The sequence below is a fragment of the Hemiscyllium ocellatum genome, chromosome 8 (genome assembly GCF_020745735.1).
Source record: "Hemiscyllium ocellatum isolate sHemOce1 chromosome 8, sHemOce1.pat.X.cur, whole genome shotgun sequence".
Classification (NCBI taxonomy): domain Eukaryota; kingdom Metazoa; phylum Chordata; class Chondrichthyes; order Orectolobiformes; family Hemiscylliidae; genus Hemiscyllium; species Hemiscyllium ocellatum.
Window position 1 is genome coordinate 59,647,480 of NC_083408.1, and position 24,528 is coordinate 59,672,007.

General features: G+C 39.3%; 2 protein-coding genes across 2 annotated transcripts in view; one reads left to right on the forward strand and one right to left on the reverse strand.

Moving 5' to 3' along the window:
- Nucleotides 1-1,270, reverse strand: part of prorp (protein only RNase P catalytic subunit) — a 74,587-nt gene extending 73,317 nt beyond the window's left edge. The window contains exon 1 of the mRNA XM_060829089.1: nucleotides 61-1,270. Coding sequence (XP_060685072.1) covers nucleotides 61-1,031 — 971 coding nt within the window. The 5' untranslated portion in view covers nucleotides 1,032-1,270. The remainder of the gene's footprint in view (nucleotides 1-60) is intronic.
- Nucleotides 1,271-1,332: 62 nt separating this feature from the next.
- The window catches only part of ppp2r3c (protein phosphatase 2, regulatory subunit B'', gamma), a 32,188-nt gene continuing 8,992 nt past the window's right edge, over nucleotides 1,333-24,528 (forward strand). Inside the window, exons 1-10 of the mRNA XM_060829090.1 lie at nucleotides 1,333-1,477; nucleotides 7,990-8,117; nucleotides 14,605-14,709; nucleotides 20,282-20,394; nucleotides 21,235-21,332; nucleotides 21,428-21,498; nucleotides 21,599-21,731; nucleotides 23,181-23,236; nucleotides 23,335-23,410; nucleotides 23,507-23,643. Of these exons, the coding sequence (XP_060685073.1) occupies nucleotides 1,387-1,477; nucleotides 7,990-8,117; nucleotides 14,605-14,709; nucleotides 20,282-20,394; nucleotides 21,235-21,332; nucleotides 21,428-21,498; nucleotides 21,599-21,731; nucleotides 23,181-23,236; nucleotides 23,335-23,410; nucleotides 23,507-23,643 (1,008 nt within the window). The 5' untranslated portion in view covers nucleotides 1,333-1,386. The remainder of the gene's footprint in view (nucleotides 1,478-7,989; nucleotides 8,118-14,604; nucleotides 14,710-20,281; nucleotides 20,395-21,234; nucleotides 21,333-21,427; nucleotides 21,499-21,598; nucleotides 21,732-23,180; nucleotides 23,237-23,334; nucleotides 23,411-23,506; nucleotides 23,644-24,528) is intronic.

The following is a 24,528-nucleotide window of genomic DNA, read 5'->3' on the forward strand; positions in this document are numbered from 1 at the left end:
CATTGTGTTAAACATAAATCAAAATTTATCAAATGGCATACATAGTAAATAAATATTTACCTTTCAAACCATGAATGGATACTTTGCATTAAACCTTTCCCAGGGTATATCTGATTATCTCTCAGGTAGAAGAGGATATACATAATCTTATTTTCATACTGATCATCACAGAATGACTTGCCATAATCAAAAAATGTTTGCAATGTGTTCTCAGTTGGTTTTAAGTTTTTGTTTTCCATTTCTTTAAACAACATCCATGCAGTTTCTACTTCTTTATGCTCGAGTGCAGAAATAACAATATCCCCATAATTTCTTGGTGATGGGGTAACCATTTTTTTAATTGAATCTAAAAACATCACAGCCTCCCTCCAGCGATCTGTCTTGCTAAAACCACTGATGAAGAGGCTGTAAGCTCCAATGTCTAATATTTTGAATCTAGTTTTCATCATGCCATACAAATCAAGTATCTCAGTCAGCTGCTGCTGTTGGACACACAGTGCCAAATACTTCAGAAGGAGTTCATACTCAACAGTACCATTTTCCATTGTAACAAAAACTAAAAGCGATTTAGCCACATCAATATCAGCACGAGCAGACAGCAGTTTTTCCATCATGCTTACTTCAAAACGAGTTTTATTGGGCGATTCCGTTTTCAATTTCTTCCAATCATCTACATTTAAAGGCTTCAGTGGAACTAACGACTTCCCAACTTTTGTCACTGTTGAGGTCTCGGCCAATTCGAGGCCCATTTGGCTTTTTGCGGACTCTGCTCTTTTTCTGGCTGCCCCAGCTGTAAATACAGAAAACGAAGAGCCGGTGTCAGCACGGTGAATTCTTTCTAGTTGAGCTTTTGATGTTTTCCTCTGGTTCGCATCACTCTGTTTGAACTCAGACGACATTAAACTCTTTGAAGTGTGTAGCTGCGGGACACCACAAGATGGGAAGAGGCTGCACACAGCTTGGTGTGCCCGGGGAGAGCAGAGGACCCGCTGCAAACGGGGTGCCAAGCTGCCGAGAGGCTGAACCAACATGCTGAGCAGTAAAGGCAAAGGGCTTCTCACTGCAATCTCAGACTAAAGGACACTTCCGTTCTGCGGCATGGCTTCAATATAAAAGGAAATGGTGCTCTCCCAACCAGTTGCCCTTCGGGGCTAATTAGTGTCCAAATGTATCGTCTTGAAGGCCATACAAAAACCTGAAAACGCTGCTCAAGCCACAAACCGCCAGGCCACGCGCCCACTTCTCAATCGTTCCCCCCTTCCCCAGGCCCCGCCCTCCCCGTGACAGCACAAGGACGTGGATTGGTCGGGCTGATAGGGTCAGGGGTCAGGGATCAGGGAATCGGGAAGAATGGTGTGACGGGCGGAGGGAGACGCTGGAGCCAGGATGGCGGTTGCTGGGGTCGATTCCGAGGCACCGTCTCGCGACTGGAAACGGACGCTGAAGGATAGCTTGGCTGTTGTGGCCTCCCAGAAACGTGAGTCCGTCCCCAACTCCACAGATCCGAAATGTTAGCTCTGTGTCTCTCTCCAGGAATACTGTTGAATATTTCCAGCAAGTTCTGTTAAATAGATTCGGAGTTCCTTTTGGGGAGCTGCATGTTCAGATAAAATGTTAAATTTGCATCATGGAAAGAAACCCTTCAGCCTATCGTGTCCGCGTAGGTGATCAAACATATATCTACTGTAATCCCATTTCCCTCTAGGCTTGAATAAGATGATATTTTAAACACACTTTAAATCGCTTGATGGTTCCTGCCTCTGTCACCCTTTTAAGGGGTGACTTTCAGGTACGTACCTGCTGCTCCTTTTGTAGCCCGAGTTCTAACGTCTTCTGCGCTATGTATTCTGCTCATAACTTTGTACAACCCGATCAGGTCTTCGCCGCCCACCCCTTCATCTTTTTCTGCTCCAAGGAAAACAACCCCAGCACATCTAGTTTCTCGTCATGGCTGAAACACTCCAAACCAGGCAACATCTTGGTGAATCTCCTTTGCCCACTTCCTATTGCAGTCACATTCTTCCTATAGAGAAATGAACAGAGCAGTGCACAGTAGTCAAGATGTGACTTAACTAATGATACACACAGGTCATCATAATTTCCTTGCTCTTGCATTCAGTGCCTTGACTAATAAAGGCAAATATCTCATATACCTTCTTAACTGCCCCATCTACCTGTTCTACTGCCTTGAAAGATTGTTGGACATGCACACCAAGATCCCTCTGATTCTCTGTACTTCATGTTGTCCTACTATTATACTTCCTTGTCTTGTTAGTCTTCCCAAAATGTGACACTTCATACTTTCCAGGATTAGACTCCACTTGCTCAGCCCATCTGACCAACCTGTTTATATCATCCTGTAATCTAAGACTTTCATCCTTACTATTTACACTATTTTTTATTATCTACAAACTTACTGATCATTCTTCTACATTCATGTCTGGATCATGAATGTAGAAGATGATCAGTAAGTTTTATGTGGACTACAGCAACTGCATTACCCTTAGCTACACACCTAGTCACCTTGAAAAATTCAAGCAAATTTGTTAGACATGATCTCTCTCTCTGACAAAGCTATGCTGACTATCCTTTATTAATCCACGCCCCTCTAATGTTACGAAGGGGAAAAGGTCGAGCCCCTCTGATAATTAAACCGAAACAGCCAGAGAAGATTGCCTTACCTCGTAATCTAAAAGAAGTGTGACAAGAGGTATAACCTCCCTCTCATTCCTCCCGCAATCTGTTATAAAGAAGAGGTTAAATGAAATGAAATCCTTTCACTCACTCTACAATCAGCTAATAAGAACTTATTTATCTAACTACAACAATGAACAAATGAATGGAACCACTAACAACTGAGCAATTCCTCTCTATCTATTCCTGAACTGAACTGAATTCTACTGGTAAGCTGTTTCAATAACACAGGTCCCACTTATATAAATCCAAGTAATAAGAAAACAATAAATTAAAACTTAGTTTCTCAAAGTTCACACACAGTGTGTCTTCCAAAACGCTTCTCACCCTCTTTGCTGATACTTTTTCTGAAACTCCTCTCTCTGTCGAATTCTTGTGACAGGACTGTACTCTGTCAATTCTGTTGTCTGGAATAGTAGCTAAACATGCCATGGTGTCTGTTATGGAAAGATAGTGCATTTTATGAGAGCTGGAAGTTATTATCTCTTCAGTTGGCTCCCACCGATTTTCAAAAATACCCTCTTCTTTATAATGATTTGGAGATGCCAGTGTTGGACTGGGGTGCAGAAAGTTAAAAATCACACAACACCAGGTTATAGTCCAGCGGGTTGAATTGGAAGCGCTAGCAACCACCTGATGAAGGAGCAGTGCTCAGATAGCTAGTGCTTCCAATTCAACCCGCTGGACTATAACCTGGTGTTGTGTGATTTTTAAGCTTTGGACTCCCCTTTATAGTCTTGATAACCTTATTCTTTACAATCACTTTGGTTCAAGATTGTCAACACCGTCAGATTTAAATTTTTGATATATTTTTAACATCTAAGAACTTGGTTTAAATTGGCTAATTTTGAAAAGACTTGTTGGCTTGCTAAAAATGCTTCTTGGCTGTTTGATACAAAATGTTTGAATTCAGGAGCTCTCTGTACCTGAATTTTAAACTTGTGTTTAAACATTCATTTTTTTTCTTAAATCACTATGCATGGAAATTGGTGTGGGCATCATCTTTTAAAGGGAACAAGCACTTTATTTTCCCCCCACCCCCCATTTTACAAGTCTACATACCAACTTTGCAACACTAAGCAGAATTTAATTCTATTCCTCCAATTCCAATTGTTTCTCTATCTCTGTTCTTAAACTTGCGCTCTTTTTGGTAACTTTATCTTTTCTCCTTATGGAATTTACCCAGTCTTTGCATACAATCAGAATTGGAAATCCTAGTTCAAATTCATATTGACTTTGAAACAGAATCACCTCTGTAAAGTCTCATAATACTTCAAGCAGCATCAGTTGATGAACAGGCCTGTTATCCGCTTATTGTTATGAACATAACTAATGTTATCATGGTGATTCCAGAATGAAGTATGCCATGATAGATAATATTTTGATTCTGTCTTCTAAATGGTGGTCTTCCATAGAAACATAGTACAAAAAGACTGCAGATTTGGTTTTAACAATACAACAGAAGTTGCACACAAAATAAATCAAATAAATAAAAACAATTTATCTACATATAAAACCGTTTGAAAGCCTTCAAAACACATGGTTAAATAAAAGTCCTACTTAATCCCCAGCATTGTAGATTTACTGTTAATCAAAATCCAGAGAAGCCCTTTACCTATATTCTTAGTTCCAATCTTTGGACTATGAAACTTTTGGCTTTGTCAATTCATACTGTTAAGATATTTGACTTTCTCAGTTTTTGATTCTGCTGTGTTGTAACTGGAACAGTCCTGGTTTAGACATTTTACTGAAGTAACTTAATCTCCTTTAGGGAGTAACTATACTTGCATCTGACCCCAGTCAGGTCTCCTTTGAGCCATCTGAAAGCTTTTGAATGTAATTTTTAGCTGCTGGCTAATCCAGTTGCTGCTAAATTAATGACTTAATATTTTCTCTCTCTCGTCATCAACGTCCACAGTATTTACACACTTCCATTGATACTAAAGGAGACACATATTAGTTTAAAATCAAGGCTCCAGAATTTAAACAGAGGTGATTCAAGGCAAGTAGTTGTCCAGAATTCAGGATGCTGCAGATGATTGTGCAATTGTTCTGAATCATCAACAGGACACTACAGTGCATTGGGAGTTGGAATTCTGTTTGCTTGAAGATAATCATTCAAGCTAATACTAGTTTCTTCTGGTTAAAAAGCACAAATCCTGTTATTTTAGCTGGTCTAATCTTCTGATCAGGCTGACAGGACATTGTGTATAATCATAAATCCTGGAAGGAAAGACATTGTGCTTATGTCTACTGCTTAGGCTATTCAATTAATCCCATCCTTGTGTTCTTTCTCCTATCCTTGAAATTATCTCCATTGAATTGAATTGAATTTATTGTCACATGTACCAAGGGACAGTAAAAAGCTTTGCCTTGCGAGCAGTACAGGCGGATCACAGAGTTAAGTAGCATAGATAAGATAAAACAAAAACACACGTACATGTCAAGAGTTCGTGAGTCCATTCAGTATTCTAACAACAATAGGGTAGAAACTGTTTCGAAACCGGCTGGTGCGTGTGTTCAGGCTTCTGTATCTTCTCCCCGATGGGAGAGATTGTAGAAAAACGTTGCCAGGGTGGGATGGATCTTTGCGAATGCTGGCGGCCTTTCCTTGTCGCAGGCCTAGATGGATTCTATTGATGGGAGGTTGGCCTTTGTGATTGTCCGGGCCGAGTTCATCACTCTCTGTAACCATTTCCGATCTTGAATGGTACAGTTGCCATGCTGGGTAGTGATACATCCAGACAGAGTGCTCTTGATGGTGCACCTATAAAAGTTGGCAAGAGTATTTGCCGTCGTGTCAAACGTCCTCAGCTGCCTGAGGAAGAAGCGACATTGTTCACCCTCTTGTAGTATTTATCCAATTCTCCTTCGAAAGATGTTGTTGAACCTACGTCCAAGACCCTTTTAGGCAGTGCATTCCATATCATTATAGCTCACAGCAAAACAAAACTTCACTTACCTCACCTCTGATTTGTTTGGCAATTACATGAAATGTTTGTTCTCTAGTTATGAAACCTTCTGTCACTGTAAAAAAAAGTTTTTCTTTATTTGCATTACCTAAACTCTGTGATTTTTGATTACCTCTACTAAATCTCCCCTCAGAATACATGGAGGATAAACACTGCAGCTAGATCCTGACTGAAGGAACAATTGCACAACTGTGTGAAGATTTTTTTTTTATTCACTTGTGGGATGTGAGCATCGTTGGCTGGCCAGCATTTATTCCATGTTCCTAGTTGCCCTTGAGAAGGTGGTGGTGAGCTGCCTTCTTGAACCGCTGCAGTCCACCTGCTGTGGGTTGACCCACAATGCCATTAGAGAGGACATTCCAAGACTTTGATCCAGCAACAGTGAAGGAATGATGAGATATTTTTAAGTGAGAATAGTGAGTGGCTTAAAGGGGAACATGAAGCTTGTGGTGTTCCCATGAATCTGCTGCTCTTGTCCTTCTAGATATGGTGCAGCACAATGGCTCAGTGGTTAGCACTACTGCCTCACAGTGCCAGGGACCCGGGTTAAATTCCAGCCTCGGGCGACTGTTAATGTGGAGTTTGCACATTCTCCCTGTGTCTGTGTGGGTTTCCTCTGGGTGCTCAGGTTTCCTCCCACAGTCCAACGATTTGCAGGTTAGGTGAATTGGATGTGCTAAATTGCCCATAGTGTTCAAGGATGTGTAGGTTAGGTGCATTTTTGGGGTAAATATTGGTTAGGGAATGGGTCTGTGTAGTTGCAATGCAATGATATATAAAATGAAGCAGTGGTTCTCTTACTGATCCCTGAGGGACAGTACTCTCTGGTTTGCTTGCTGTTTTTTAGCAAATCGTCTGTCTTTTTTTTTGAGGATGTGCTCAAGAAGATAGATGAGGGCAGAGTGGTAAATGTTAAGTGTGTGGACATTAGTGAAGCCTTTGACAAGGTTCTGCATGGTAGGCTAACTAATAAAATTAGATCACATGAGGTTCATGGAGAGCTTGTCAATTGGATGCAAAATTGGCTTGAAGGTAGGAGACAGAGGGTGGTGGTGGTGGGGTGTTTTTTTTGGGCGGGGACATGTAACCAGTGGTGTTCTGTCGGGATTAGAACTGGGTCCACTATTGTTCATCATTTTGTATGAATGATTTGGATGAGAATTTAGGAAGCATGGTTAGCAAGTTTATGGATGACACCAAAGTTGGTGGGATGCTAGACAATGAAGAAGGTTATGTAAGATGACAAAGGGATCGTGATCAATTGGGCCAATGGGCTGAGAAATGGCAGATGGAATTTAATTTGGAGAAGTGTGAGGGTTGCATTTTGATAAGATGAACAAGGGCAGGACTGACACAGTTAATGGTAGGATGCTGGGGAGTGTTGCCGAACAGAGAGACCTAAGAATTTAGATAATTTTTAAAGAACAAAGTGTGTCATAGATAATTTGGGTGGTAAAGAAGGCTTTTGGAGTGCTTGCCTTCATTGCTCAGACCTTTAAGTATAGGAGTTGGGATGTATTGATGAGGTTGTACAGGACATTGGTGTGACCTCACCTGGAGTACTGTGTCCTTTTCTGGTTGCCTTGCTATAGGAAGCATTAAATGAAAGAGGATGCAGAAACATTTACAAGGAAGTTGCTGGGACTGGACGGTTTGAGTTGAACAGAGGCTAGATCGGCTGGGACATTTTTCACTGGAGTGAGGTGAACACTAAAGGTCTTTTCCGTAGGATAGCGGGGTTTAAAAACTAGAGGGCATAATTTTAAAGTGAGAGGAGAAAGATTTAAGAGACCTTTAGGGCCAACATTTTCATACATAAGTGGTTCATATGTGGAATGAACTGTCAGAGGAAGTGGTAGACGCAGGTATATTCACAACACTTAAAAGGTATGTAGACAGGTATGTGAATAGAAAGGTTTGCAGGCATGTGGGCCATATCCAGGTAAATGGGACTAGTTTGGCAAACTTGGTCGGCATGGATGAACTGGACCAAAGGGTCTGTTTCTGTGCTGTATGACTCTACAGTTAGATATGACATTAAAAACATAGCAACATAGAAATATAGAAGATAGAGGCGGGGGAGGCCATTCGGCCCTTCAAGTCTGCTCCGCCATTTATCACTATCATGGCTGATCATCCAACTCAATAACCTAATTCTGCTTTCTCTCCATAACCCTTGATCCCTTTCACCCCAAGAGCTATATCTTGCTGCTTCTTGGATGCATTGAAAATGATTGTTGATAAAGCAAAACGTTTTGAAGTTCATGACATGATCCTTCCTGGAAAAGATATTAATGGTTCTATCCAATTTCAAATAAAACAGCTAAAACATCTGACCAAGAACCAAAGGACAATGAGATGGATCTCTTCACCAAGTATTATGTTGAATGGAGAGGGGGCAGGAAAAAGAACAACCTATCTTACAAAAGCATCCCGAGATTTTATTATAGGGTAGGTCTCTTTTTTTTTCAATTGACAAATAAATAACACTTTTTACTATGTAAAAGCTGTAAAATTAATCTCATTTGTTAAATCTCTGGTGGTCTCAAAAATAAATTTTAAGGTTTCCTTTAATTCCATTTTATGGTTCTAGTAATAACTGAAAGCCTTTTTATTCTGGTGAAGTTTTTAATTCTCTAGAAAACTTTAATTTCCCATTTATTTTCTCAAAGCGGGACTCTAAGGGTAAAATTTCAAGAGTGCCAATCAGTTTCCATCTGTGGTCTTCTCAAGTGGTCATTACTGATGTGTGACCTGAACGGTTTGTGTTGACTACTCAACTGCGGACGATATCCCAATCGGTCCTTGTTTTGGCTAATGCTCTACTTGGTTTCCAGCAGGTGTCACTGCACAGCAGTCAAAATCAGACAACATGGTAAAATTGTTTACCTCATTTCCTCCTCTGGAGAGACAATTGGTTGAAGTCATAGAGTCATAGAGAAAACAGAAAACAGACCCTTCGGTCCAACCTATCTATGCCGACCAGATATCCCAACCCAATCTAGCCCCACCTGCCAGCACCTGGCCCATATCCCTCCAAACCCTTCCTCTTCATATACCCATCCAAATGCCTCTTAAATGTTGTAATTGTCGCAACCTCCACCACTTCCTCTGGCAGCTCATTCCATACACGTCCCACCCTCTGCATGAAAAAGTTGTCCCTTAGGTCTCTTTTTTTACATCTTTCCCCTCTCATCCTAAACCTATGCCCTCTAGTTCTGGACTCCCTGATCCCAGGAAATAAGACTTTGCCTATTTATCCTATCCATGCCCCTCATAATTTTGTAAACCTCTATAAGGTCACCCCTCAGCCTCCGACGCTCCAGGGAAAACAGCCCCAGCCTGTTCAACCTCTCCCTATAGCTCAAATCCTCCAACCCTGGCAACATCCTTGTAAATCTTTTCTGAACCCTTTCGAGTTTCACAACATCTTTCCAATAGGAAGGAGACCAGAATTGCATGCAATATTCCAGCAGTGGCCTAACCAATGTCCTGTACAACCGCAACGTGACCTCCCAACTCCTGTATTCAATACTCTGACCAATAAAGGAAAGCATACTAAACGCCTTCTTCACTATCATATCTACCTGCGACTCGACTTTCAAGGAGCTATGAACCTGCACTCCAAGGTCTCTTTGTTCAGCAACACTCCCTAAGACCTTACCATTAAGTATATAAGTCCTGCTAAGATTTGCTTTCCAAAAATGCAGCACCTCGCATTTATCTGAATTAAACTCCATCTGCCACTTCCCAGCCCATTGGCCCATCTGGTTAAGATCCTGTTGTAACCCTCTTTGCTGTCCACTACACCTCCAATTTTGGTGTCATCTGCAAACTTACTAACTGTACCTCTTAAGCTCACATCCAAATCATTTATGTAAATGGCGAAAAGTAGAGGACCCAGCACGGATCCTTGTGGCACTCCACTGGTCACAGGCCTCCAGTCTGAAAGACAACTCTCCACCACCACCCTCTGTCTTTACCTTTGATCCAGTTCTGTATCCAAATGGCTAGTTCTCCCTGTATTCCATGAGATCTAACCTTGCTAATCAGTCTCCCATGGGGAACCTTACTGAAGTCCACATAGATCACATTTACTGCTCTGCCCTCATCAATCCACTTTGTTACTTCTTCAAAAAACTCAATCAAGTTTGTGAGACATGATTTCCCACGCACAAAGCCATGTTGACTCTCCTTAATCGTCCTTGCCTTTCCAAGTACATGTACATTCTATCCCTCAAGATTCCCTCCAACAACTTGCCCACCACCGATGTCAGGCTCATCGGTCTATCATTCTCTGGCTTGTCTTTTCCGCCCTTCTTAAACAGTGGCACCACGTTTGCCAACCTCCAGTCTTCGGGCACCTCACCTGTGAGTATTGATGATACAAATATCTCAGCAAGAGGCCCAGCAATCACTTCTCTGGCTTCCCACAGAGTTCTGGGGTACACCTGATCAGGTCCAGGAGATTTATCCACCTTTACCCTTTTCAAGACATCCAACGCTTCCTCCTCTGTAATCTGGGCATTTTGCAAGATGTCATCATCTATTTCCCTACAGTCTATGTTTTCCATATCCTTTTCCACAGTAAATGCTGATGCAAAATATCCATTTAGTATCTCCCCTATTTCTGTGGCTCCACGCAAAGGCCACCTTGCTGATCTTTGAGGGGCCCTATTCTCTCCCTAGTTAACCTTTTGTCCTTTAATACCCTTTGGATTCTCCTTAATTCTGTTTGCCAAAGCTATCTCATGTCCCCTTTTTGCCCTCCTGATTTCCTTCTTAAGTATATTCTTACTTCATTTATACTCTTCTAAGGATTCACTCGATCTATCCTGTCCACACCTGACATATGCTTCCTTCTTTTTCTTAACCAAACCCTCAATTTCTTTAGTCATCCAGCATTCTCTATACTTACCAGCCTTCCTTTTCACCCTGACAGGAATATACCTTCTCTGGATTCTTGTTATCTCATTTCTGAAGGCTTCACGTTTTCCAGCCGTCCCTTTACCTGCGAACATCTGCCTCCAATCAGCTTTGAAAGTTCTTGCCTAATACCATCAAAATTGGTCTTTCTCCAATTTAGAAGTTCAACTTTTAGATCTGGTCTATCCTTTTCCATCACGATTTTAAAACGAATAGAATTATGGTCGCTGGCCCCAAAGTGCTCCCCACTGACACCTCCGTCACCTGCCCTGCCTTATTTCCCAAGAGTAGGTCAAGTTTTGCACCTCCTCTAGTAGTACCTTTTCATACTGAATCAGAAAATTGTCTTGTACGCTCTTAAGAAATTCCTCTATAATACAATCCCAATAAGGTGATCATCCCTTTCTTATTTCTCTGTTCCACCCAAATAACTTCCCTGGATGAATTTCCGGGAATATCCTCACTCAACACAGCTGTAATACTATCCCTTATTAAAAATGCCTCACCCCTCCTCTCTTGCCTCCCTTTCTATCCTTCCTGTAGCATTTGTATCCAGTAACGTTAAGCTGCCAGTCCTGCCCATCCCTAAGCCGTGTTTCTGTAATTGCTATGATATTCCAGTCCCATGTTCCTAACCATGCTCTGAGTTCATCTGTCTTCCCTGTTAGACCCCTTGCATTGAAATAAATGCAGTTTAATTTATTCGTTCTACCTTGTCCCTGCCTGCCCTGACTGTTTGACTCATTTCTGTTCTCAACTGTACCAGTGTCAGATTGATCTCTTTCTTCACTATCTCCCTGGGTCCCACCACCACCACCCAACCTTACTAGTTTAAATCCTCCTGAGCGGTTCGAGCAAATTCCTGCCAGTATATTAGTTCACTTCTAATTTAGGTGCAATCCATCCTACTTGTACAGGTCACTTCTACCCCAAAAGAGATTCCAATGATCCAAAAATGTGATTCTTTCTCCCATACACCAGCTCCTCAGCCATACGTTCATCTGCTCTATCCTCCTATTCCTGCCCTCACTAGCTCGTAGCACTGGGAGTAATCCAAATATTACTACCCTTGAGGACCTCCTTTTTAAATTTCTACTTAACTCTCTGTAATCTCCCTTCAGAATTCCCTTCTTATATCGTTGGCTCTAATGTGGACAATGACCTCTTGCTGGCACCTCTTCCCCCATGAGAACATTCTGCACCCTCTCTGAGACATCCTTTATCCTGGCATCAGGGAAACAACACACCATTCTGCTTTTTCTTTGCTGGCCACAGAAATGTCTGTCTGTTCCTCGGACTATAGAATCCCCTAACACAATTGATCTCTTGGAAGCCGACGTACCCCTCGTTGCATTAGAGCCAGTCTCAATACCAGAAACTTAGTTGTTAGTGCTACGTTCCCCTGAGAATCCATCACCCCCTACATTTTCCAAAACAGCATACCTGTTTGAAATGGGTATATCCACAAAAGACTCCTGCCTTAGGTGCCTACCTCTCTTACCCTTCCTGGAGTTAACCCATCTATGTGACTGTATCTGAGACTTTCCCCCCTTCCTATACCTGCCATCCATCACATACTGTTGCTGTTGCAAGTTCCTCATCGCTTCTAACTGTTTCTCCAACTGATCCATTCGGTCTGATAAGTTTCGCATCCAACAGTATTTATGGCAGATATAATCCAGTAACCCTTAAACACTCTTTAAACTCCCACATCTGACAAGAAGTACATATCACTGCAAAGGCCATTTTTGCTCCTTCACAATCTACAAACCCAGAAAATAACACTGTCTTATTCCTCTACATAACGCTGCACCAAGTTAAATTAATAGTTATGGCTTATATTTTAAGTTTAATCAAGAGACTTATCTCCACAAAACATATAATCAAGAAATAACCCACTGTACTCACTACTGCAGCCTTACTATTGGACAGACTTAAAACAACGATTAACTTATCTGATTTTGTGTTGTGAACTTTGCCAAACAGGTTCCTCCAAGATTAATTGTGAAATTCACTCTGTTAATTTTCCCAGATGCACTCTTATGTCCAGTGATACATGAATTCAAAAACAGCAAAGGCAGTAACTGTGCAGGTTCTCTCTGTGTCCCTCTCTCTGTCCCTCTTTCCACCCCCCCTCACTCCCTTTACCATGTGCTTCCTAAAACTGCTGGTGCTTTGACTTTTTTTTTCCCCAAATGTGGTAAAATACCTCCAAATCCGCCAAAGATAAATCTACAATTTACCTGAGTTTCATGATTCAATAACGCATTGAATTATGTGGTTCCATGTGGAATCTTCAAGGGATGCATTAGTTTTTAAAACAGCATTTCCAGTCTCCTCCTCATGTATGAATTGAAGTAAGAAGACCTAATAAGAATAAATTACCTTGATACAGATGTGGCTGTATATTCCACTCTGTGGAAGAATTTGACCAAAATTGTATGGAAGCCATTTTTGTCACAAAGCAATTTTTGCAGTAAAATGTTGCTTGCTCATTTTTTTTTAAACTTGACCTTGCAGCTGCAAACTGTTTCTGCTGCTCTGGACATTAGATAGTTCTGCTTCATAGAATGATGTATTGCTTCTCTATGTCCCGTATTGGTTGTTCTTGCCTTGCTGAACCTGCGGTGTAAGATAACATTCAGTTTTGTAGACATTAAGAAATGTAGGTCTGCATAATATATGTGAACTTTACAACTGCCCGTGGGTTGCATAATTGATGGGCAGTGGGTTTGTATTTTACTATACAACTTCTAACATTCTGTATTTCACTGGAATTGCGTCAGACTTCTTCTCCGAATGAAGATGTAATTTCCCCATGACTGAGTAAAAGCTAGTTAATTGCTCAAGGTCTTCTCGCCTGACGACTTTGCTTTAAATGATTTGGCATAAGATTTAATTTTCCCCAACACACTCCATATTTTGTTTTCAAATTGTTGTTCAGCATCGCTGTGAATGTAGATTCTATCCAGTTTCTCAGCAAAGATTAATTAACAATTAATTTGTATTGTTGATCGTGGATGCCAATGTAAACTCAAAATCAGCACTACAATTCTTTTGTGGTTTTAAGTGCATAATGAACTCAGCAGTAGTTTTTTATATTCCATAGCCTGCTTAATATTCAATAACCTTTTGAATTGTCAGCTCTTGTTAAATAGAATCATAGCATCTTTCTGAACTGTAGGGATTTTATTTGGCCCATTAAATTTGTACAGACCCTAACCTATCCCCGTGACCCTACATTAATCATTGTCAGTCCATCTAATCTGCACATCATTGGACGGTGGGAGGAAACTAAAACACCTGGTTGAAACCACCTCCACCTCTACCTCTTCTTCCCCCCCCGCCCCCCAAACCAGGCAGAAATGGGGAAAATATGCAAACTCCAGAAAGACAGTCACCCAAGGCTGAAACGCTGAAATCAAACCCAGGTCCCTGGTGTTGTAAGGGAGCCACTGTGCTACCTACAGGGTTTTATTTGAAAGGCACATATCCATCAAACATCAATGGTGGCTTGTCATCTATTATAACAATATGTGGATAGCCCTGCAATGGTTCCCAAAATAAATTAGCATCCTTGCAGTTGAGTAAGGATCTTCAGAGAAGGGATAAAGGGAATTAATTATCCTGGCACTTTATTTGATCAGTGAATGATTTTGAACCAAGAAAGAAAATGGACAAAAAGAAAATGAAGAGTCATCTCAAAAGGCAAAATCAAATAATTATGTTCTGCAGTTAGTCAAAATACATACTCAAATGTATTGAGTTAAATCAAAATCTGGATCAGAATGATGTTAAATTTTATTAATGAACAGCCACAATATGCAGGGTAAATTCCTGCAAAAATAGCAATGTTCTTTTAGAATGCATCAGAATTGGTAACTTTAATTGTGTTTTACTCTGCCTTTGGTATTTTATCTGCTGATGTTTTGTAGGATAAAAAAATTATAATTAAACAACCTATTGCTGTCTGTAGGTATTTTAATAAACTTTTCTTTCAATTCTGTATCAGCTTCCAGCAGAAGATGAAATTCTGTTGCAGAAATTAAGGGAAGAATCCAGGGCAGTATTTCTTCAAAGGAAGAGTAGAGAATTGTTGGATAATGAAGAGCTACAGGTCTGAAAACCCAAGTTTTTATCTGGTTGGACTATCATAAAAAACTATTGAAAATTTTAACTCTGGTGTTGCAGTAACATTGTATGCTGCTGCATGTTACCTCAATAACTAGCTAGTGGGATTGTGTCTGTAATGTGATCGTTATCTGATCTCTGCATTTGTTTTCGCTATTCAACAATATTAAGTGTATTTTATCAACAAGAAAGCAAGGAAATGGGTGGAAATCTTCACTTAAACAACTGACAGATGGTGTAGTTACTTGCTTTATTTGTTTATTGGCTAACCAGTGTTACCTGTGGGTGTGTGTTTCTACGTGATGGGACTTCTGATTTTAACATTGGACTTGACTCTTTTCATTTTACTAGGACAGAGCAATCATCAGGTTGATTATGTAACCAGAGCTACATAACTGAGTTTTCCCCAGTATCCATTTATATGCAAGTTTTGCTTTCCACTCTGCACCTAAGCTCACTTCCTATGTTTCATTTTCTCTCCTTTTTTAACTTTATTTTCTTACCTCTCCAACACCCTTCCCTCCTGTAATTTGTCATTCCTTTCGTTTTTCTCTTTTTATAGGTCTACTTTTTTCCATCCATATTTCTGTAGTAACCCTTCAGTACTTTTAACCTTGTCATATCTTGTCTCTATTCCCAGGATTGACACTCCCCTCTTATACAAGCGAACATCTTCCCTCTGTTTCTCTACCAATCCACAGAAGTGGCCCATTTATGTACTCCATCAGTCCATCCCATTCTCTTGATGATCTTTCTGCCCAGCCCATTGTTGCAGCCTGTCCATCTTCTCCCTCATCCAAGCTATGACTCTCACTTTTGATCCTGCGAACCTATCTGTTATGACTGCCTCTTTCTGTATCTCTCTGTAAAATGTGTTTTCACTGGTGATCAAGGCCCTCAGAATCATGAACTTATTGTGGACAATGGCAACAACATCATACCATTGACTAAAATAGAGCTGAGGGATGATCACACCCTTCTTAATACCTGTAAAATTGTCATACTGGAGTCAAAACATTAGCGCTGGGTCTCTCTCCAAAGATGCTGCCAGACATGCTGTGTTTTTTCAGACCGATCTTTAGATCATTGTTTTCTACTACCTACCTAAATACCATACCAATTTTGTCACCAAGCTATCTTCATTACTTTCCTCCAGCAGCTTTTGTGCTGAGCAACCACTCATCCTTGGTGATTTCAACTTCGATCGTAATTAATCCTGCTCCCTCCCTTCTTATCGTCCCTTAGCTCTATTCACATTCATCCTCAGTCTGTATTTATGGCAATCCTCTTTACTTTGTTATATCATGATCCTGCTGCTCCCATAATACCTACCTTTCATAAGGCAATTCTGATCAATTCCTTGAATTGCTATCTATTCACCTCCTCCTTTTTCCCCTAAATCCTACTTATTTTGGTGTCTGTGCCTTGGAAGAAATATCTCTAAGCTGTACTTTCAAATTCTCAATCATATGACCTTTTGTTCACCATAACATTTCAGTAGGCACTGATCTGCTCACTTGCTCCCATCTCTGTCTTCAATGCTTCACTAACACCATTACTAATTTTTTATCTTGGCCATTTTCACCCTTAAGTATAATACATACAAACTTGAATGAATATGGCAATTGATAACTGCTTTAGCCATTCATGACCATACTTGACAAGACCATATAAAGAACAATCATGTATTGCTGTGTAAACTGCAGGATTACAAAGGTAATCCCTTGGCTTCTTTCCTCACTCCTGATGAAGAGCTTATGCTCAAGATGTCAACTCTCCTGCTCCTCGGATGCTGCCTCATTAGCTGTGCTTTTCCAGCACCACGTTTTTTGGCTCCTTTCTTCAACTGCAAACTGTATTCTTAAACCCCTTTCCTTTGTCTCCTTCACTCTTGCCTCCAGTACATACAATAAGTTCATGAATGTTTTTTTGCTAGCATTGAGAGTATCTTATCACTTCCCACTGCTACTTTCTTCCTTCCCAAAGTCCAAAAGGACAAATTTCCTGGAAGGTTTTCACCTATATCCTAACATGTATCTTTCTGTAATTTCTTGGCAATTTCCCATCACGGTCGTTCAAGGTTCATCTTGTCCGTTAGACACCTGTTCTACTGTATTGACCTTACTCTACTAGAACTACTTCCCAACTTCCCTTCCCAACCCCTCCTTAATTGTTGTTTACTCTTCTTACTCCTCAAGTGCGGTTCCTCTCTCTTTTAACTTTGCCATCATCACATTTTGGCTCAAAAAAATTAAACTCAGTCCCTACATCCATCTTAATTAGTGCCCTGTTTCTAAGTAACCTTTCCTCTCCACACTCCTTAAATTGTTGCTATCTTCCAACTCCACACCTATTTTTCACAGATCTGTTGCATCCCTCCAATTGAGTTTCTGCCATGCCATAGGATTTGAGCAGTTCCTATTAAAGTCAACAGATGTTCTATATGACTAGCGAAAGTAATCCAACCCCATCGTCCTTCTTGTTTTGTGTGCAGCCTTTGACACTATTGATCATACCATCTTTTCTAATAGGGTGTAGATTTGATATCCAGACGTTTCATTACCTGGCTAGGTAACATCATCAGTGGCGACCTCCAAGTGAAGCGAAGCTGTTGTCTCCTGCTTTCTATTTGTGTTTGTCCTGGATGGGGTTCCTGGGGTTTGTGGTGATGTCACTTCCTGTTTGTTTTCTGAGGGGTTGATAGATGGCATCTAGATTTGTGTGTTTGTTTATGGCGTTGTGGTTGGAGTGCCAGGCCTCTAGGAATTCTCTGGCATGTCTTTGCTTAGCCTGACTCAGGATGGATGTGTTGTCCAAGTCGAAATAGTGTTTTTTTTTCATCCGTGTGTAGGGCTATGAGGGAGAGAGGGTCGTGTCTTTTTGTGGCTAGCTGGTGTTCGTGTTTCCTGGTGGCTAACTTCCTGTTTGTCCTGCGTAGTGCTTCACAAACCTTGCATCTTTTCTAATGTATTTTCATTATCATCCAGCTGGACAGGACTGTACTTGCCAGGTTCCTTTCTTATCCTCCTAATTGTCACTGATTGTCCCTCTCCCTGACAACTTTGAGGCTAAACCAGACAATTGGCAGTCTTAATGTCATATTTTTTGCCCGAGATCAGCTTCTAATCATGCATCTGTTCTATCACAAAGACTGCCCAGTTTTCCCTTAGACCTTACCTCTGCCTTACTTTCTCATGTGCAGAAATGTTATCTATTCTTTCAGAATGTCAAAACTTAACTCCTCTAATGCAATTCCAGCCAGCTCCCATGTTCTAACCTCTGCAAAACACAAACTAAAACCTTGTCCTTGTCATAACTCCCACCAGTGCTCGTCGAACATTACTACTGTATTTATTTTTAGTAAACGTGTTATGACACACTCTGGGGCAGGTGGGACCTGAACCTACGTCTTCAGATCATAAGCAGGGACACTACCACTGTGCCTAAAACCCTAACATAATGACTTTTTTTTTATTAACCAGTTTGATGTGTTATGTCACCATTCTGTGGCTATGGCATCCTGAAGTGAGACTTGAACATTTACCCTTCTGGTCCAGAGGTAGGGACATGACTATTGCTTGATAAGATTTTCAGATATCACTCCCATATTGGACCACTCCCAAACTGGATCCCATTTAAGTAAGGCATTGATGTTAAAATTCTCATCCTTGTTTTCTATGGCTAACCTTTTTTCTATAATTTCCTTGAGTCCCCACAACCTTGCAAGATATCTGGATTTATTTGATTCTGTTTCAGCTCTTTTGCTGCTCTATCTCACTTTTGCTCATTAAGGTGCACTTTAAAATCTGTCTCTGACCAAATGTTTGACAAGTTTTTAGTCACCTGTCCTCTTATCTCCCTGGTGCTATTGTTTTATAATTCCTTTGTAATTCCCTTGGGATATTTTATGTTAATGATGATTTTGTAAATAAATGTTGTTATTAATGAAGCATCAATGGAATTTTGTAAAATTAAAATAAAAATGTAAATTAGATAATTTATTAAATGAAAACTAATATCAAGTTGAGACTTTTTTTGAGGAATGGGTAAATTCCTTGCATTTAAGAAAAAAAGATTAAAATGATCTGACTTTCTTACAACTTCGATTTCAGCAGTTATATCCGTAGATGGATGGGAATGTATGGAGTCTTGGAAGAAGGGAGAATTATTTACAAAATAGACTGGTGTATTCTTTAATAGCAACTATAAATCTGCTTTATCTGCATCCTGTTGTTCAATTGGGTAGGAAGAGAAAATTTTGGAAAGAAAATACAGCAAACTTTTTATTAACCGGCACCTAAGGAACCAGAGGTGTGCCAGTTGATCAAATATTTCGGACAATCAAGAGGTCCACACACACTGTCAAAACATGCATTAAGTAATAAAAAAAAGTAAGGCCGGGTGTGTACACTCACTGTTTTACTTTTATTTACAACATAAATCACTTAAATGATAATGCAACTTTGCCTTCAATAAAACTGAGTGGAGAGAGCCTTCTTAATCACAACCTCATCTGAGTACTTGGCCATCCAGGTAGATTGCAGTGTTTAAGGCGAAATTGACTCGAAACTGAATCAACTGTTTAGATTTTGTGTGGCAACTTGAATGAACAAAAAGTACAGTATATTTACATTGAGGTAAATAATTTTTCACAAGTTTAATAACTTGACAGAATAATACAATATACTTTATGGAATTTGAGGTATATAGTTTATGCCAGTTTATAGAGAGTGCCAATTCATACGGTGCAGGTTAAAACAAGGTTTGCTATTTCTCTTATATGAAAGATTTTATTGGGTGTCCAAAGTAGTGAATTGTCCTTTTGAAAAGGAAGCCACTTTGACAGTATTCATGAGGTGAAATCTGAGTCTTCATGACACCTTGTGTTATTAAAACAAATGTCAAAGCAGTTTTATTTCTTTAACATATATTTGAAATAAAAATTAATAAAACATTTTGCTTCTGAATGCAACAGCAGAAACTCCGTGAAATCTAAAGTTATTGCGGATACAGGCAACCAAGTAGAGATAGGGAACAGACCAAACAAGAATCAAGAATACCACTGAACCTCAAACTGGTTAGCACTATCTTTCACCCCTAGCTGTCATAAGCTGGCTTACAAATTGCAATTTTAATTTCGTTTTCATTTTGCTTTTGTGTGATTGTTATATCAGGACTCAAATCATTGGTTACTCTCCTGTGCCTTAATTTTGTGTTTCAAGCTGAGAGGAGCCAAAGCAATTTCTGATACATTGTGCAAGGTGCGTGAATCTTTGAACCAATTGGTTTCTGAACGTGTTCAAGCCACAGCAGATGTGAGAATCATCATTTAAATTGCTGACATAAACTCTGCCAAGTATTTTATCATTGTGATGTGTTTTAGGGACAATGATGCACACCAACATTATTTTGGCAGTGAAATCTGCCTAATGCAACAAGGAGCTTGTTAGTTCTTCTTCTACTTCTACTATGGATTTCTAAAGGACACTTTGAGTCTCAGTTATTTAGTCCAATGTCAATCTGTATGCATAATATTCCTTTCTTATTTTGTTTTATAGAATTTGTGGTTTTTGCTAGACAAACATCAAACCCCTCCCCTGATAGGAGAGGAAGCAATGATAAATTATGAAAACTTTCTGGAGGTCAAAGAGAAAGCTGGACAGAAATGCAAGTAAGTGCCATTTATTAGCATCATTTCCGATGAAGTTGAAGAAAATCTCTTCATATTAATAAGACCATTTTCTTACTGATTGTTAAATCCAATGCATGTAATGAATTATGCAATAAAAACTATTCTGGTGTGTTTCTTTGATGAACAATGTAGATCATTGAACTGTTCTCAAAATTGGCCCATCTTAACCTATATTAAGAACATAAGTGAATTAACAAGTTTGCTAAACAGTAATTATATCTATATAGCAGAATTCCCTCAACAGTATCATCTCGCTTCATGTTTTCAGTAGCCCAAGATTTCTGCCTGATTATTTTGAAGATGTGTGCAATTTTATTGTGTGTAATTGATATTTTGTTCCCTTCCCCAACCATACTTGTGCTGAATAAGGGCAGAATCAATCAATTCAAGAAATAAATAAATATGTTTCTGATGAAAAGCAGGATAAAGAGCTATAGGGAGCAGGCAGGAAAGTGGAGCTATGATCAGGATAAGATCAGCCATGATCATGTTAAATACCAGAGTGGGCTTGAAGGGCTGGATTGCTTACACCTGCTTCTAATTCCTATGTTGTTCTTGATTTGGATTGCTCATGTAAGTCCCCAAAATGTCTCTTGGCACTGTGTTGTCAGACTAAAAATAACAATCTTTGTGCCAAGTTACAGCAGTAATTCAGGAAAGAAAAAACATTGTCAATTGCTTGGCATTGCTTAATCATGTATTTTATTAAAAACTATTTTAAATGTTGATTCTGTGGTGTTCCCTTTCAATACAATTTTAGTGAACATTTTTACGTGATATTTTTGCTATCACTACTTGCATTTTAATGTTATCCAATAGGCAGTTTTTTGCAGCTAAGATCTTCGCAAAACTCTTGCACAATGATGCATATGGAAGGATCTCCATAATGCAGTTCTTCAACTATGTCATGAGAAAAGGTAGCGGAATCTTATGCAAACTAATAGATAAATTTATATTGTTTTTACATAATCTTAGTTATAAAACAACCATACTAAATCTATTTAAATTTTAGTTTGGCTGCATCAAACAAGGATAGGTCTGAGTTTATATGATGTAGCTGGTCAAGGATATCTTCGTGAATCTGTAAGTATCCTACCTTACGTTCAAATCTGACAATTTCTATCACACTTCCATCTTGTTGTGTTCTGTGATACCTTAACTTCACATTAAATTATGTCAACAGGATTTGGAAAATTACATTTTGGAGTTGATTCCAACTTTACCACAGCTTGATGGCTTAGAAAAGTCCTTCTATTCATTCTATGTGTGCACTGCTGTTAGAAAGTTCTTTTTCTTTCTCGACCCACTCCGAACAGGCAAGTGGATATTTCCTCACCAAGTCATAAACCCTGTAACATTTTATCATGTCTTGGCAATATAAACATTTTGTTCTTTATGGCTATGCTTCTAGTCTTATGTATTTTAGATAGCAGCTGGCTTCTGTTTGGTTGTTGTGATTAGTTGAGAGTGTGTGTCTTATTTTCTTATTCCTGATGGGGAGATAAAGCTCCAAGCTGTTACAGCAATGCCCTGTTGAGTAAAATCTGCTGAAACCTACTTGTCAAGAGCATATGGGATTCACATCAATCCCGATTGATAATTCAAGTGAAAAGCTTTTGAATGAAAGTTCGGAGCTATTGAATTGCTGAAATTAACATTCTCCTAAATTCAGTCTGTAGGTTTTATACATAAATTAATAATTTAATGTTTTGATAGTTGTGTTGTTACCTGAATGTCATTTGTTTTAATAATTCATTTGTTTATTCATAAGATAACTAATTACTAATTTTTAATATTGGGAAATGGAGTTTCATGTAATTTTTTTAAAAACAAGTTAGCAACTTATTTCAGTTTTCAAGCGACTGGTAAAATGATTTCCACTGATTATGGAGAAAAGTGAAGTACTTATTTTTAAGAAAGATTGTTGTTACACAAAGCGTCATAAATAAATCTTATCTCAGGGAGTCCCTCTCCCATTGCAACTCCCAGGTCATTTCCTCTTCCCTGAAGACTCTATGCTACTTCCTCCCCACCCCCACCCTCCTCTTACTTATCTCTCCACCTTTCAGGTTCTCTGCCTGTATTCCTGATGAAGGGCTTTTGCCTGAAACGTCGATTTTACTGCTCCTCAGATGCTGCCTGAACTGCTGTGCTCTTCCAGCACCACTGATCCAGAATCTGGTTTCCAGCATCTGCAGTCATTGTTTTTACCTATATAAATCTTAATTAAGTTTTAACATCCTACTCGATATTTCCATAAGATTTAATCTTAAATAAACGGGTTTTGTATCATTTATCAGAATATAAAGATTTTATTCATAAAAATTTGCCATTTTGTTTTTCAGGAGTAAGACTATATGTTATGGGAAATGCTTTTGATATATATTGCTGGCAGTGAGCAATTTTTAAGATATGGTTCAGTGATCATCAAGCAAAATTTCCAGTAATGTAATTCAGCTTCTAAAGAGCTAAAGGAACTGAATACATTTCTACCTTTTTTCCCTTTAGTCATTTTTAAAAAAAAATTACCAGTTTATGTTGAATTATCAGCACAAGTTCCACACTGCTGGAAATTGGGTTGAGACTACCTGAACTTAATTCAGATGTGGCAGTCTGAACCATCAGATTGATTTAATCGGATTTGAAGTTGCCAGAAAATGTGACTTGCACTTCACCTTTTACAATAGAGGACTGTATCTCCCTGTATTTGTGCTGGCATGATGATTCAAACTAACCTGACTTTCATATCTTTGATACTACTCTAGGTAAGATAAAAATCCAAGATATTTTGGCCTGCAGCTTCTTGGATGATTTGTTGGAGGTAATTGGCCATCGGAGAAAGTTTTTGAATGTTTAACTATGATCCACCGATAGCAATGGAACAAAAGTGATTTTGCCTGTGTGTGTTTATATTTGTAGCTCAGAGATGAGGAGCTGTCTAAGGAAAGTCAAGAATCAAATTGGTTTTCTGCACCTTCTGCATTGAGAGTATATGGTATGTGTTGAATGCATACTATTATGATCCTTCATAACTTGTGTGGCATATCCGTTATGGTGCATGGTTTACAGTGTGATCATTTTTATTTCTTAGGTCAGTACTTAAATCTAGATAAAGATCACAATGGAATGCTCAGCAAAGAAGAGTTATCGCGTTATGGTACTGGAACTCTTACGGGTGTGTTTTTGGATAGGGTTTTTCAGGAGTGCCTAACGTATGATGGAGAAATGGTAATTGCCTACAAATAATTCACCTGCAACAATCAATCTCTTGTAAAGTTAAGAAACTGTATTGGAATTTAATTTTACCTTCTTTTAACTAAATGTTCTGTTCAATCAATTGAGATACTATTTTTGAAAGAGTTTTTGTGGCAATCAAAGTCTAAATGTTTTCTCATGGCTATATTAGTGATTTTGGGCACATCAGATTAAGGATTAGACTTGCTGTGCAGTTTTAACTGCTTAGCCAAGACTTAATTTAGTAAATTCTCATATAAAGCTCTTTGTTCATTTCTTAGGAAATATTAATTAAACTCTACTCTTGCTTTAAGCCAAGTAATTTTGTTGACTGAACTGGTAGAAGATAAATAATTATAAACAAATGATAGTCTTGCCCTGTGGAGCAAAGAATGTGCAGCTGGTTAAATTCCCTCCTATGTAGTATTTTAATATTATCATACAAGTTTTATTGTGCCAATACTGATTCATCTTTGCCTGTTTTATGCTCGAATAAGAAAAAAGGTTTGTTTGAAGTGTAACTGGGGTAGTACACTGGAACTTCTTGGAGTTGTCACTAGTTAAAGATTTTTAAATAAGGACACAAAATTCCCCAGTCACTGGATGCCATCCTGAAAAAGACCCCTTTATCCCTATTCACTGCCCTCTGACAGTCAGCCAATCCTGTATCCATGTGAGTACCTTGACCGTAATATCATGGATTCTTATCTTATTTAACAGCCTCCTGTGTGGCACCTTGTCAAAGGCCTTCTGAAAATTCAAATAGACCATATCCATTGAACATCCTTTGTCGAACTTGTCACCTCCTCGAAGAATTTTAACAAATTTGTCAGACATGACCTCCCCTTGACGAAACTATGCTGACTCGGTCTATTTTAC